The 13,968-nt window shown below is 38.2% G+C and overlaps 4 protein-coding genes across 6 annotated transcripts; 3 read left to right on the top strand and 1 right to left on the bottom strand.

The window, feature by feature from the left end:
• LOC105170256 (spermidine coumaroyl-CoA acyltransferase) lies at positions 159-1,707 on the top strand. Its single transcript, XM_011090928.2, has 2 exons — positions 159-1,013; positions 1,089-1,707. Exons 1-2 carry the CDS (start codon positions 208-210, stop codon positions 1,612-1,614), a joined length of 1,332 nt encoding a protein of 443 aa, XP_011089230.1. The 5' UTR covers positions 159-207; the 3' UTR covers positions 1,615-1,707.
• Positions 3,606-5,908, top strand: LOC105170176. Its single transcript, XM_011090822.2, has 3 exons — positions 3,606-3,814; positions 4,339-4,719; positions 4,995-5,908. The coding sequence occupies exons 1-3, from the start codon at positions 3,610-3,612 to the stop codon at positions 5,711-5,713; spliced, it is 1,305 nt and encodes a 434-aa protein (XP_011089124.2). The 5' UTR covers positions 3,606-3,609; the 3' UTR covers positions 5,714-5,908.
• Positions 6,179-10,833, bottom strand: LOC105170177 (cyclin-T1-3). Of its 3 annotated transcripts, none has more exons than XM_011090823.2 (7): positions 10,666-10,833; positions 9,707-10,041; positions 9,197-9,278; positions 8,253-8,387; positions 7,839-8,014; positions 7,601-7,752; positions 6,179-7,381 (listed from the first exon to the last, which is right to left on the bottom strand). In XM_011090823.2, the coding sequence occupies exons 2-7, from the start codon at positions 9,931-9,933 to the stop codon at positions 6,429-6,431; spliced, it is 1,725 nt and encodes a 574-aa protein (XP_011089125.1). In that variant the 5' UTR covers positions 9,934-10,041; positions 10,666-10,833; the 3' UTR covers positions 6,179-6,428. The 3 variants fall into 3 exon arrangements, with proteins under 3 accessions (XP_011089125.1, XP_011089126.1, XP_020552522.1); XM_011090824.2 differs by having other exon boundaries at positions 9,707-10,036; XM_020696863.1 differs by lacking the exons at positions 9,197-9,278; positions 9,707-10,041; positions 10,666-10,833 and adding an exon at positions 9,011-9,119.
• Positions 11,523-13,903, top strand: LOC105170255 (phytoene synthase 2, chloroplastic-like). Its single transcript, XM_020696859.1, has 6 exons — positions 11,523-12,267; positions 12,348-12,398; positions 12,500-12,672; positions 12,802-13,037; positions 13,132-13,324; positions 13,522-13,903. Exons 1-6 carry the CDS (start codon positions 11,928-11,930, stop codon positions 13,696-13,698), a joined length of 1,170 nt encoding a protein of 389 aa, XP_020552518.1. The 5' UTR covers positions 11,523-11,927; the 3' UTR covers positions 13,699-13,903.

Here is a 13,968-nt window from a genome sequence, read left to right as displayed (position 1 = left end):
TTTAATAAGCCCAACACTTATTTGTTAATAATACTCTTTTCCTCACTATTGGTTGGTTTTATTTCCCACCTAACACCCCACCCCTACCCCCACCCCTTCTATTGGCTATTATATATACATGATGATGGTGATGATGAGGTCGTATTATACTCCACGTCACCTCCTCCTCCGCCCCACCACCTCCGCCCTCCCCATTCCTCCCCCAAAATGCACCTCACTATCCACGAAACCGCCGTGGTCCGCCCTCTTAAATCCCCTTTTGACCACGATCACCTCCTCTCTCTCTCCCACATCGACACCGACCGCAATCTCCTCGTCACTCTTCGTTACCTTCGGCTTTATTCCAACACCCTCCACCAAAATGCGGACCCTTTCCGCGTCATCTCCGCCGCCCTCTCCGCCGCCCTCGTCCACTATTACCCATTCGCCGGTACCCTTAAACGCCGCCTCCCAGACGGCCGCCTCGAGCTGCATTGCCGCGTGGGCGATGGAGTCCCGGTCGTTAGCTCTGTTGTTAATTCTCCGTTGAGCTCTGTCAGTTACCTTGATGATGTTGGCGTGGAAGAGTTTGCCCAGCAGCTGGTGCCCGACCCCGATCCCGAAGAGGACTCGATTCGACCCATGACACTGCAAGTGACAAGATTCAGTTGCGGCGGGTTTGTTCTTGGGGCAGCAGTACATCATGCCATCTGCGATGGCCTTGGAGCGACCTTGTTCTTCAACGCCATGGCAGAGTTGGCACGTGGATCGGGTCATGTGACTGTCGACCCGACTTGGGATCGGTCCACTTTGCTGGGACCAAGGAACCCGCCCCGTGTAGAGTTCCCAATTCATGACTTCTTGAGCTTGGACAAGGATTTCTTCCCTTATAAGGGTTCGGGCAAACGGGTCATCAAGGATTGTTTTAGTGTGAAAGAGGAATGGTTGGATCAGCTGAAGGGATTGTTATTCAAGCAATCCGGGTTAAAGTTTACCACTTTTGAAGCATTGGGTGCTTTTATATGGAGGGCAAGGTAACGTATTGGACTATCCTAATTTAACTTTGTTCAATGTTCTTTTGATCATTGCAATCTATAATCTTGGTACAGGACTAGAGCCAGCAAAGTACCCGGAGACGAAAAGGTCACATTTGCATATTCCATCAACATCAGAAAGACAGTGAACCCACCTCTTCCCGCTGGCTACTGGGGCAACGGCTGTGTTCCGATGTACGTACACCTCACGGCGGGAGAGGTGGCGGAGCAACCCATCTGGCGAACAGCCGACTCCATCAAGAAAAGCAAGCACAACGCCACCAACGAGTACGTTTCTTCGTTTATCGAATTCCAGGAGTTGCATTACGAGAAAGGGATTAGCGGTGGAAGGAGAGTGAGTGGATTTACCGACTGGCGACACTTGGGCCATTCGACGGTGGACTTCGGATGGGGCGGGCCCGTGGCGGTGGTGCCGCTGTCGAGGCACTTGTTGGGGAGCCCAGAGCCTTGCTTTTTCCTGCCGGGAAAGGAGCAGACCATCAAGGTTTTGGTTGTGTTGGAGGAAGATTTGGTCTCGGTTTTCAGGCAAGAAACGGATGAGTTGAAGAAGGGATTCTTCTTCTCAGGCTCAGCAATATGATGATAAATGTGATTATTGTTATTAATGTTTCAATTATTTAGAACTACTTTGCCTGTTAATGTAGTTGAAAATTTAGTTATAATTGGCTATCAATACTATGAACAAAAATTTTAAGGTACATGTTACATGATGATGAATATATTCATAAAAAGTCTAATTATTCTACATTAGTTCTTTATAGATAGTAATTCCTTAAAAGATGAGTTAGCAAAGGAAAATTTTTTATTGGAACCCGACTCAATTAAACTTGAACTAAATTTGTTATCTAATTGCTGTATAATTTAAGTAAAAGTGATTAATTACAGAACAAATGTATCATACTTGCTTTGTAATTGAATTGATTTTGGCCGAACCAGATTTAAACAAGAATTTTTCAGTCACGAAATTAGCATGTATTGAGTTGGGAGAAACAAATATGAAACCGAGCTGAGTTTAAACTTTAATGGCTCGTACAAAATATTAGGAATTAAATGGAATTAAAATGGCAAAAAAGTAGCTAACTGGCCCTTAGCGTGGTGGCAGGATAGGTTAAGATCTATGGGTACTCAACTCAACGTAATTAATTTTGGGTCAGGTTGGGTTGGACCAATTGGTTATACAGTAAAACCTCTATAAATTAATACTCTATAAATTAATAAACTTTATAAAATAATAAAATCTTCCGGTCCCGACTTGGGCCTTTGTAAAAAATCATCAAATTCGATAAGATAATAAAATAATATTTTTTTGAAAAATTCCTTTATAAATATTAGGTCCCATTAAAACTCTAAATTAATAATTCATAAATATTACAATTATAAATATTATGGTAATTTACTAAAATGTGAAGTATGTAATGCTTTACGCATTTGATCATTCATGGATGATTTTTGTGATGTCTTTTAGATGCGAAGACATGGTTGGGTGTTATGAATTATTTTGTTATCGTATTGAGATTTATGTAGTATATGTTTCATTCATCATGCATGAATATATTTAATTGGGTATAATAGTTATTTAAGTGCAATGAATTAATATAAACATGTATATTTAAGTTATTCTAATGAATTGATACATGTGTCTATAAATATTATAGTTAATTGTAAATAATGAATTGATATTATACATTAATATATTTAATTAGTTATAAAAAATTAATTGATGCATGAATATAATCAATGAAACATATATGAATTCATTTATTTTCAATACATATGTACTAAATTTGTTGAATTTAAAAAATCTCTCTTTTAATTAATAAAATATTAATTTATCGATAAATTAATATCTCTCTAAATTAATAAAATTTCATGGTCCCAAGGTTATTAATTTATAGAGGTTTTACTGTATTTTAAAATAGATTAATATGAGTTGGAGTTAAATACAATTATATTTTGTATGATTGGATATGAATTGATAATGAGTTTAATATGAATTTTAATGGTTTCAACCCATAAATTAAAATAATAAAAAACTAAAGGAACCCACCATTTTTTCTTTCCTCATATACAACACAGTTTCACATCTCTCACACACCACACAAAATAACGGAGAAATTATTTAAATGATACAAAATAAAAAAAATTATAAAATTGGTATTGTTTAAAAAAAAATTATGTAATTAGGCAGTACTGCAATTTGTTTTGCGATTTCAAATCGCAATTCTATCATTATTAGTATGATGGTGTAAGTAACCGCTATTTGTAAGTAAAAATAAAATTTTATTTTTTATATAAATATATATATATATACTTCAAAAACTTAAAAAAATAATAAATATTAAAAATTGTTATTTCAAATAGCAGTTCTGAATCAACTGCCTTCACTTGCCTTCATTTGCGAACCCAATCCAAACCCGACCCAACCGTCCATTTTTCTAGCTCTAGGCCTTAAAATAAAATACGGACTCACAAAAGTTTTATTGGGCTTGTTGTGGGTAATTAAGTCATTGGGCTCTCTCGATTCTTAACTTCACAACTAAAGTCGCATATTACTAAAATCATGATATTTTTCCATATGACTCGAGAATCAATCAGCAGTTCCATCCTTCTGGTTCTTGAAATTTCAGAAATGGAGTCACTTTCTTCGAATTTCTTAATTTCATCAACTCACACTCCATTTCTTTCGACATATTCGATCATCCCACTTCACGCCAGAACTCCACCGACTAATTTTCAGTATTTTCCACTCATTATTCGTTCCAAAAAGTCGAGCTACCAAGGTACTTTACCGACAACACCTTCTCTTTATACCATTCAAGTTTCAATTTTTATGTGGAAGGAAATTTAAGGATAAAGGTTCTATGGTTCATAGTTCGTTATCCATGCATGAAAGAAGGAAAATGATAATAGGTTGTTCCTGGAAGCGTATGCTGCACCTTATGTAAGCTGTTGCGATTCAATCTTGGGAAAATCTCAAATGGTGATCTGTTTGTACTAGCTAATTTTAATGAGTTGCATGGCATTTCGGGGAAATTAGTACTTCAATTTTGAAAGTATTTGGTGTCTTTTATGGTTATGTAATCAGTATGTAGAAACATCAACTTGTATTGTCTTCAGTAACTGGAAGTCTTAGAAGTGTTATTTTCTAGTTTTAGACCCTCAGATAAATTAGAATGATCAAACGGCTGATAGATCATATATATCTGTGTATATATATGGTGTTTTCTTCATTTGGTGGCAAAAGAATTTTAATATGGCTTTCTATTGGTGCTTGAATTGAACCAACGATAAGGGTCTGCTTTAGATTTTCAGGAGTATGCAAAACCCTCCCTGCTCCTACCAGCCTCGGAAGTGAATGTTTGCACAGATGCTTCAGCCAAAAAGGCGGTTACTTCTTTAACCTCTGGAAGGACCGAGTGCTTGTATAGAATCAAGCTACAAACCAGTAAAATTTATGGATCAGGTCTCAGTGACATGACCTCTGGAGTTCTACTATGTTTGATTGATGAGAAGGGATCCTCGATACTGCAAAGAATACCTGCCACTTCAGTTAGAATTGATTCGTTGTCAGAAGACAAGGACATGCCTGATACTTTGCATTTTCAAGGAGGGTCCGTTGATGAATTTGCTTTTGAGGGACCTAAACTTGGGAGAATTATAGCTGTTTGGATCAGCTTGGAATCAGGTTAACTTAGTTTACATAGAAGATCTGTTTTTCCATATTCAGTTCAATCGCATCATTTTCATAGACATAAAAGTAAGGAGCGCTCTTTAGCCTCTTTTAGTTGCATTTTTTTGTCAAAGTTTTGCATGAGAAAAAACAAAATTGATGATAATTTCTGGTTGCTTATTTGCACAATTGTATGTCTGTCTTGTGTTGTATTTCGTTATAATTAACTACAATGAAAAAAACATCTAAGTATTTGCACAATTTGACTCCTCTCTTTCCGCAAATGGCAGGTCAGTGGAGAATAGGCGGTATGAGTTTGACTATCATTTGTGATTCTCAGCCTTCATTAGCAGAAAACAACAAAGAAAGCAAACAACTAATTGGCTTGCAGTATAATTTCAAGTTTGAGGATGTCTTGCTTGGGGAAAAGAGTGATGTTTCTATGATGGAATTCAGACCTCACTCAGTTACTGCAATTTCCGAGTATGAATTTACCTTGTTCAAGGAATACTCACTAAACGCATCATCCTCACCTGGTATTCACCTCACATCAAATGAAGAAAGCATGAAGGAATATGCAGACCTGAAATTCTCGTTGTTATTTTACGATGCAATGCTTATCCTGGGAGGCTCCTCAGTTGCATCGTTTTGGACAGGGCAAAATGCTACATACGCGTTCTTAGCAGGTGGATTGTGCGGATTCTTTTATCTATTGTTGTTGCAAAGGTCAGTTGATGGACTAGCAGCACAAGAACTCGTTCCAAGTGAGAGGGAAGGAATTTTTGTTCAAATGTTCAGAAGACTAAAGGGTCATATTTCAAGCCTCGTCTTGGCATTTGCATTTGCGATCATAACAGTGAAATATGCCTCAGGAGAGGATGCTGTTAAGCTGACACCAAAAGACCTTATATTTGGAATAATGGGATTCCTTATGTGTAAAGTGTCTGTGGTATTGGCAGCATTTAAACCGATGCCGTTTAGTTTTAGAGATAACAAACAGAGTTCGTAGCTTCTTGCATTTGTCTATATATTGTACATAATCACATAGAATTACAATAGTAAAGAGCTGATGCATACTACATGGAGAAGTTGAATCCTTGTACCTCAGAAGTTCGTTCAGGGATTCATTCTGATAGCATTATGCTTGTTATAGCAAAATGTACTGGATTTGGCACACTTTCTGACCATTATATTCTGACTTCAACGTTCTGTTTGCTTGAGTCTCGTTACACTGCAACAGCCTATTAAATCATTCCTTTTTTCTTACAACTTTAGATTCTTTGGTTTAATGCTATCTCGAAAACAATCTTGGTTTGAGATAAGCATGAGGTTGAAACTGACAAAACCTACTTTATATCCTTTCTAGTTCTTTTGCCTAATACTTTTGAACTCAAAGTGAGATGAGCAGACTATATGCAGTTAACTAATCCAACAATACACCGTCATTGTTACCTTGCTTGTATGTTCAAGTTGACATATATTTCAAGATAACTAATTGAGGTACGAGTCTGAACATTCCTTGCCTGAAAAGAGACCATAGTTTCCGTTTCAGTTCATGTAAAACATTTAGCGCAAACCCAACACTCTCAAGCAATCACTGAACACATGTTATACATGGTTCTCCTGCCGTTTGTGTCACCTTTCTGGATAACCAAGCCTCCATAACCCATTTCTGTACTGTGGATAGTAGTTCGCGAGTTTGGTTTTTTGGACGCTGATGATGATCATTCCATGGCTTTCTCTTCACTGGTTTGCAGGCTACCAGCCTTCTTCTGGCGAATGCTGGGTGAAGGTGATTGATATCCACGTTCAGTATCATCAGACGGTTCCACTTCCCCTTCTTCTACCGCATCAAAATCATTGCCATGAGAAAGCTTTTTCACATCCTGGTAATGTCCGTCTCCAGCCTCGTTCTCATGTTTCATGGGAGAGTTATCACATCCTGCCCGATTTGAAGATATGGACTCGCTTTGTTTTCTTTCATGCTTAATCTGCTCATTCACATCAAGCAATTGAACATCCTCCAGTTCCCTCTCAAGCTCATCGACAGGGCCCATTTTATGAGTTATGTCTCCACGGGCCTTCCTCCTTTCAAAGGTTGCTTTAAGCTTTTCTTTATCGAGCTTTGTTTTAGCATCTTGAAGTGACTGCCCGAATGTATCACTCCTGTGGGACAAATTTCTACCATGATATTTATCCTTCTGTTCAACTATATCCCTTGCTTGAATTTCCCTAGAATTCCCTTCTTGATCATCTTCGCCGTGTCCTTCAATCCTAAACATTGGAGTATTCTGAATCTCCTCCAAGTTTGCCTGGTGGGTTAATGCTTGCCGCTCATGTTGCTGTCTGCCACTAATCTCATCATCTCCCCTGTGATATATATTGCTATTTGTTTCAGAGATTCCACAGTCACTACTTTGTGTTTGAGTCACTTTAGGGGGCCCACGGTGATTATCAGCATGCGGCTGATCAGCAACTAGCCTTGTGGGTGTTGGCTTCAAGGATGCTCCTCTTGAAGCACTTCCATCATGGGAAGAACTGATATTAGCAGGATGTTCGGCATTACCACGAGAACCTTTTGAAGGAGGTCGCTGACTGCCTCCCGCTCTCCCTTCTGCTTCACTAGCCTGAGATGGTCTACTTTGTTCATACAATTCCAACATCTGATTGCTAACCTCTGCAAGGAACAGGAAATCCATTCATTTAGTACAATACTTAATCAGGTGTCATTTCAATCAAATTGCATCACCCTTGACAGGTCCACTTTTCTCATTTTATCTACAAGTGAAAAAATCATTTCGATAAAGTAAACAGGTGCATGATACCATAATGTAGATACTAGCTATTCAACACCATGGATGTAATATGCTCAAGCTACGAGAGGCAAGATACGGACCCTCCAATTGATGTGGGGTAACATCAAAGTCCTGCCACCAAACCTTCTCACCATCTGATGGGAGCTTCACTTTGAGGAACTTGGCAGCAAGGAAAATAGCAGCCGCTGCAATATGGTGGGGCTTAAATTGCAGGCATAGAGACGTCCGAAGCCTGCATGCCACTTTCCCAGGTCAAAAAGGGAAGAGGATGAATGGTCATGAAAGGGCAGTATGAAACTATGCTAAGCACACACATACCCATCATTCACAAAATTCCATGCGACTTTAGCCAGGGCATTCTGGGCGTCCTTAAATTTCTTAATTGCCTCAACAAGGGGCCTATACGGATGCTGCACATTAAGATCAAAACCAAGAGTAGCAAGGACAACCCTTTCTCCCAGCAAAATAAGTTCTTTTTGTTTTTCATATACCTCCTGCACAAAGGATAAAACACGAGTAACAGTAAAAGATATGAGGAAGCATAGAAACTGAAAATAAAACTGTATGGAAATAAAATGCATATTAACATACTGACATGACCTGCTATACAAGTTTTTTCAGCTGTAGTCTTCTAGAAAAGGAGTTGCAGTCCTAACTTAAATGAGGAAAGGGAATCAAGTTCAAGTAGTAGTAAGCCACTTAAAAGCAACAAGCAGGAATAAAGTACATCACCTTTTGCTTGATCCTTTGCACAGCTGCAGCATCCTTTTTGTGAATAATTTCATATGAGACAAGTATCACATCCCTCAGAGGACGGGGAGTTTCTTCAACCTTACCCGCAAGAAACATACATACCGTGGCAATGGTCTGCGAGAAGTGCGCAATCATTCAGGCACCAAAATTGCAATTACTTCATGTCATGTCATCCAAGGAAGTTAGGGTTAAAGCAATTAGTAAATAGCATATGTTGTCCCAACTCTTCCTTTCTATGACTTGGTCATCATGTTCTTCTTCGGTATTTGAGAGCACAAGGAACTCCATAGTTTCTCTTTCATCAATTTCACGAGCATTTGTTTTTCTTTTTTTCTTTGGAAAGACTATGGACTCTTTAGCCTAGTGACCTCCATCAAGAGGCATTTTCTATATTTCTTATCATCTTATCCTAAGAAGAAGATGGTTTCACTTTTGGAAAATGTTACTTCTTCAATAGTTTCTCTCTAACTGTTAGAGAAGAGGTTATATCTTCTGAATCTACTTAACAGATTATCTCTGTCTTTCTAGCTAAAAATTATAACTCTGAAACTGACCCTGAACAACGAGCGCATAACTAGGTCTCAAATTCCAGTGCCCTTTTAGATCAACAAAATCAGTTCAAACAGAGCTCATCTTTGGGCAAGAAATTATTACACAGAACTTCTTTTACAGATCTGCAACTTCTTATGAGCCAAGCAAGTTTAATTTGATGGGTCAAGGTTCCTGTAGGTGTACACCTCTAATAGGCCTATGCCCAAGAACACTACACAATGTGCTCAACATCCAGACCAAGATCCTGATGAGTTGGGATGACATTTTTCTTGTTAACATGGCATGCAGTCATTCTGCAAAAGCAGGGAAATACCCAAAGACTTTATCAGCTTCAGATCAATGAATAGTTACTAAATAAAAAATTAACTCACCCTCCTATCATTTCTGGCATGGGACTGTCGAAGGAAGAAGCGGTGACAAAATGTTATTGCCGTTGCTATTGTTACTTGAGGCCTGCATCACAATGCCATCAGCATTATTTCAGAAGTCACAAGATACGAAGACAAGATGACATCACAATGAAATCAAATGGGTTAATGCAGCATGGAGAAAATTAGCACAGCATCACATTTGCGAATAGAGAAACTTGTGTCCATAGATTCACCAGAACACTTAATATCCATTTATCCATGTGCTTCATGTAACAGAAAGAATCAAAGATAGAAGAGCCAACTACAAATGTATACAGCTTAAGAAACCAGAAGCACTACATTCCAGAAAAGCATCGCTAGCAAAAAGAAACTTAAAGAAACCAAAAACGTTTCATCATGACAAGAAATAATATAAAACACAATCAAATATCCAAAAGAAACCTTACACTCGAATTTCAACATGACAAGAAACAATATCAGAGACACATAAATATCCAAAAGAAACCTTACACTTTCAGCCTCATCCCTAAATCTTGTAAATGTGTGCAGTATGACTTGCGCAGGTAAGTTTCTTTCTTTAAATCAATGCCATCTTTTCTTGAAGGTGAATTCTCTTCAATTTCCTTCCTGGAGAAATACCAACCCCTGCCACCTTCTTCTGGCTTGTCCTGTGAAACCTTAGAGTCTCCTTCATGTGATCCATGATTAGAGGGTTCCCCGGACAACATATCATCCATGTCTAGATACCTTCTCCCACCACAATTAGTTCACAAACGTGGGGTGGGATCTCAGAGGTTAACAGTATATGTTCAGACAACCTTGATCAGCAACTTGAGGTCCCTAAACTAAACAGAAATTAAGAGGGCAAACACATGGGAACACAAGCATCTAACTCAAAAAGAAAAGAAAATAAACAAACAAATGAAAAATGGAAGAACAAGAGCATGAAGTAAAACCATCAGAAACAATATAAAGAACTTATGAATAAGCAAGCAAGACTCAAGATCATCTCCTATGGTGATGACACAGATGCCTGAGGATCTCAACCTAGTAGGTAATAGGACAGAATGATCTCAAGCCTACTCGGTGTTTAGAGTGCACATCCATCTTTTAGCAATGTTTTACTTGATTAAGTTTAATCCCAGTTAATCAAATTTTACTACTCCAAAATTGGCCTGTCATCAAACTTGATTTGTCAAAAGTACAATGAGCTGACACAGGACTTGTATCAAACAGTTGGTGTCTACACTACCAAACAGCCCCTTAACTTTGCGGACCTTTCTTCCTGCATAATTTCCTGTTCCAATTCCACTATCAATCACAGAAAGTTACACCTACGCCCACCAGGAACAGAAATCCAAAATGTAGCTTGAAATCACTTAAGAAGCACGCGACAACTATAAATCAAACAAGAAAAAACTAAGGCCTTAGCATTCTGCATTGCCAATTCAGCCAAACAGAAAACTTACACTATAAACCCTTTGACAGTATCTCCCCGGAATCAGCACAGGAGCACCACCGTCTTCTTGCTCGTCGAGCTAATTCCTTTCCCTCCCGCTATTGAACATGCAAACAGGAGTGGCCTGATCGTAATTACGTGCAGTATCGAACGGAGGAAATTGGCAATTTTTCAAAGATAATTAAATTTTTGGGTAGCGTGGGGGGACCGAACTCCTCTTACCTGGCCTATTTTTATTAATGGACCTTCGATTTGTAAAAGTCCATTTTATAGGCCCAATTTTAGAATGAAGATGGCCCAAGCGTGGACATAATTTAGAATTTTATTATATTTATTTAATTAAATAAAATATAAAAGAAATTACTACTCACATTGTTGGAAATATAGACATATGTATTTTGTGAGTAACAATGAATTACTTTGTTGTTTTGCAAAAAGTTGGTTTTTTAGTATGATGATGAGGAGTATTTTTTATTTTTTTATGTTGTGTTTGGTAGTATTGATGAGGACAAGAATGAAATAGATAATTAAGGGTAAAAAAAGGATTTTTTGTAGTTATCGATGTGAAAAATAAAGAATTAGATAATGATGATGGTAAATTAATTGAGTTGGAGTTGGAGTTGGAGTTGGAGTTGGCAGGCACTCTTGGACATGGATAGTAACGTAATATTTGAGGACAAGAGTTGAAGAAAGGCATCAAAGATGGGTGAGATCCCCTAATTATATATTCACTACAACTACACTAAATTAAGACATATAGCATTAGCATCTTTAGACTCATGAATCATCATTTTGCTTGTCCTCTTCCAATCTCTACTTCTAAACCTTGGGGATATTCTGCTCTCTAATATTAATATTGTCTACTAATACATATACATATCTCAAAACTTAAAATGGGCTTTCAAACACTTCATCACTGCTACTTTGAATACTCATCATGCATCACCTATATAACATAATTCTTCAACTACACCTACCTAAGAATTTGGCAAACTACTCTTTTTCCATGCCAAATCCTCTATTCTAATCTCTTCATTATTTGTGTTTTTTCACATGCATGTACGGTGTAACAATACGTGTATATGATTAATACCAATATTTTATACGCTTGTCTTGTCGATATTTCTTGCAAACTAATAAATACATACCAAATTCCCTTCTTTGTTTAAATTGTATATTACATATATTTACATCTTCTGATTTCCAAGAGATCAATAGCTTCACCTCTTTCTCAGCATTTCACAACAAAACCTGAGCTCCCTTCCCATCAAAATGAATGCAGCTTTTTCTTCTGCTGCTGTTAATCCTAACTCCACACCAACCAACTCTGTGTTCTTGCCACACAAGTACAGCAAAACTAGTGCAAGAGCTGAAGCAGGCATATCTGTTCCCAGGAAAAGGAGAGACTTCTCCCAGACACAACTATCAGTTCATGGCATTCCTTGCACTCATCTGTTGGTACACGAAATCGTCCAGAGACAGTCACAGAAAAATAACTCATCGACCTCGCTGGATGCTTGTCCCAACCCTAGTTCCCATCCTATGTTTCTTGAAGAAGCATATGAGAGATGCAAGGACATATGTGCTGAAAATGCAAAGACATTCTACCTAGGTTCATCTTCAAACCTTTGTTTCTTTGCACAAATGTTTGATGGTTTTAATGATTCGAGTATGAATATGGTCATGATGCAGGAACACAATTGATGACTGAGGAGAGAAAGAAAGCAATATGGGCTATTTATGGTAAAGTGTATTCTTGCTAATTATTTATTTGCAAAAACCAATTCCTACACATATTCTTATTTGGCTCTCTTTATTTTTCTGTGGTTTTCCATCTTATGCAGTGTGGTGCAGGAGGACAGATGAATTGGTCGATGGCCCAAACGCAGTCCACCTTACCTCAGCAGTTCTCGATAGATGGGAAGAGAGACTAGAGAATATATTTAACGGGCGCCCCTATGACATGCTTGATGCTACACTTGCTGATACTGTTCACAAATTCCCCTTGGATATAAAGGTGCTAGTAAAACTTCACTTCCCTATTCTTACTATACAGTATACACCATCAATCATTATAATCAATATATATATATATATATATGCATTGTTGTGTATGTTTTGATATGGTTTTGTTGTTGATTTGTAGCCATTCAAGGACATGATAGAGGGTATGAGGATGGACACTAGAAAGAATCGGTATGCTAATTTTCAAGAGCTCTACTTATACTGCTACTATGTGGCTGGAACAGTTGGCCTAATGAGTGTTCCAGTGATGGGGATTGCACCAGAATCATCACTTTCAGCTCAAACCATCTACAACGCAGCGCTCTATTTGGGAATCGGCAATCAGCTAACAAACATTCTACGCGACGTTGGAGAAGAGTAAACTCAACTTTATTTATTTCCAAGTTCTTTAGGAAATATTCCAATGTTACAACTGCTGTCTCTAATTATCCAATTTGTTGAATGCAATCAGCGCATCAAGAGGGAGAGTTTATCTTCCACAAGATGAACTGGAGAAATTTGGGTTGTGCGATAAGGATGTGTTCTCGAGGAAAGTCACAGAGGGGTGGAGAGAATTCATGAAAGAGCAGATCAGAAGGGCACGGTTCTTTTTTGACCTAGCTGAGGAGGGGGCTAATCAGCTCCACAAGGCTAGCCGTTGGCCGGTAACTCATCTGTACAAGTTCCATTCTGTCCTCTTTTTCTTTCTGATAAAAACATTGCATCTTTAAGAGAAAAACAGTCAATTGGGATTGCTACTATGACATGCTAAAACCAATAATTTAAGGGTTCAGAACAATGATACCACAAAACCATCATGTATAATGCAAGTATTTAATCAATCATTTGGGTGAATTTGCAGGTTTGGTCGTCATTGATGCTATACCGAATGATCCTCGACTCAATCGAAAAAAATGACTACGACAACTTGACGAAACGTGCATATGTGGGGAGAACCAAGAAACTGATGGCATTGCCTGTAGCATACGCTAAAGCCCTATCAAGTCCCAGAACAACTCCCCCATGGCAATCTTGTTGAGAAAAACTCAGTTGGAAATCACCAAACACTGGTTTTCAGTTTGTGGCCCTGCAAAGTCCCATAGTTTATCTCATTGAATTTAAACCACATCCATGTTTGTCAAGTGATCCGCAATGAATAATTTACACAAGCCATCACCGGACTAAGCTCAGATAATCATGAAATGTCTCAAGATCAATCTATCCTATTGTTGAAGCATAAAACATCACCACAATTTTTCTACTGTAGTTATATTAGATCCTCACAGCAAGCAAGCCACATGTATTTAAC

Source organism: Sesamum indicum, linkage group LG9 (genome assembly GCF_000512975.1).
Source record: "Sesamum indicum cultivar Zhongzhi No. 13 linkage group LG9, S_indicum_v1.0, whole genome shotgun sequence".
Classification (NCBI taxonomy): domain Eukaryota; kingdom Viridiplantae; phylum Streptophyta; class Magnoliopsida; order Lamiales; family Pedaliaceae; genus Sesamum; species Sesamum indicum.
Note: the sequence above shows the minus strand (reverse complement) of the source record. Positions and strands in the feature narration are given on the sequence as shown.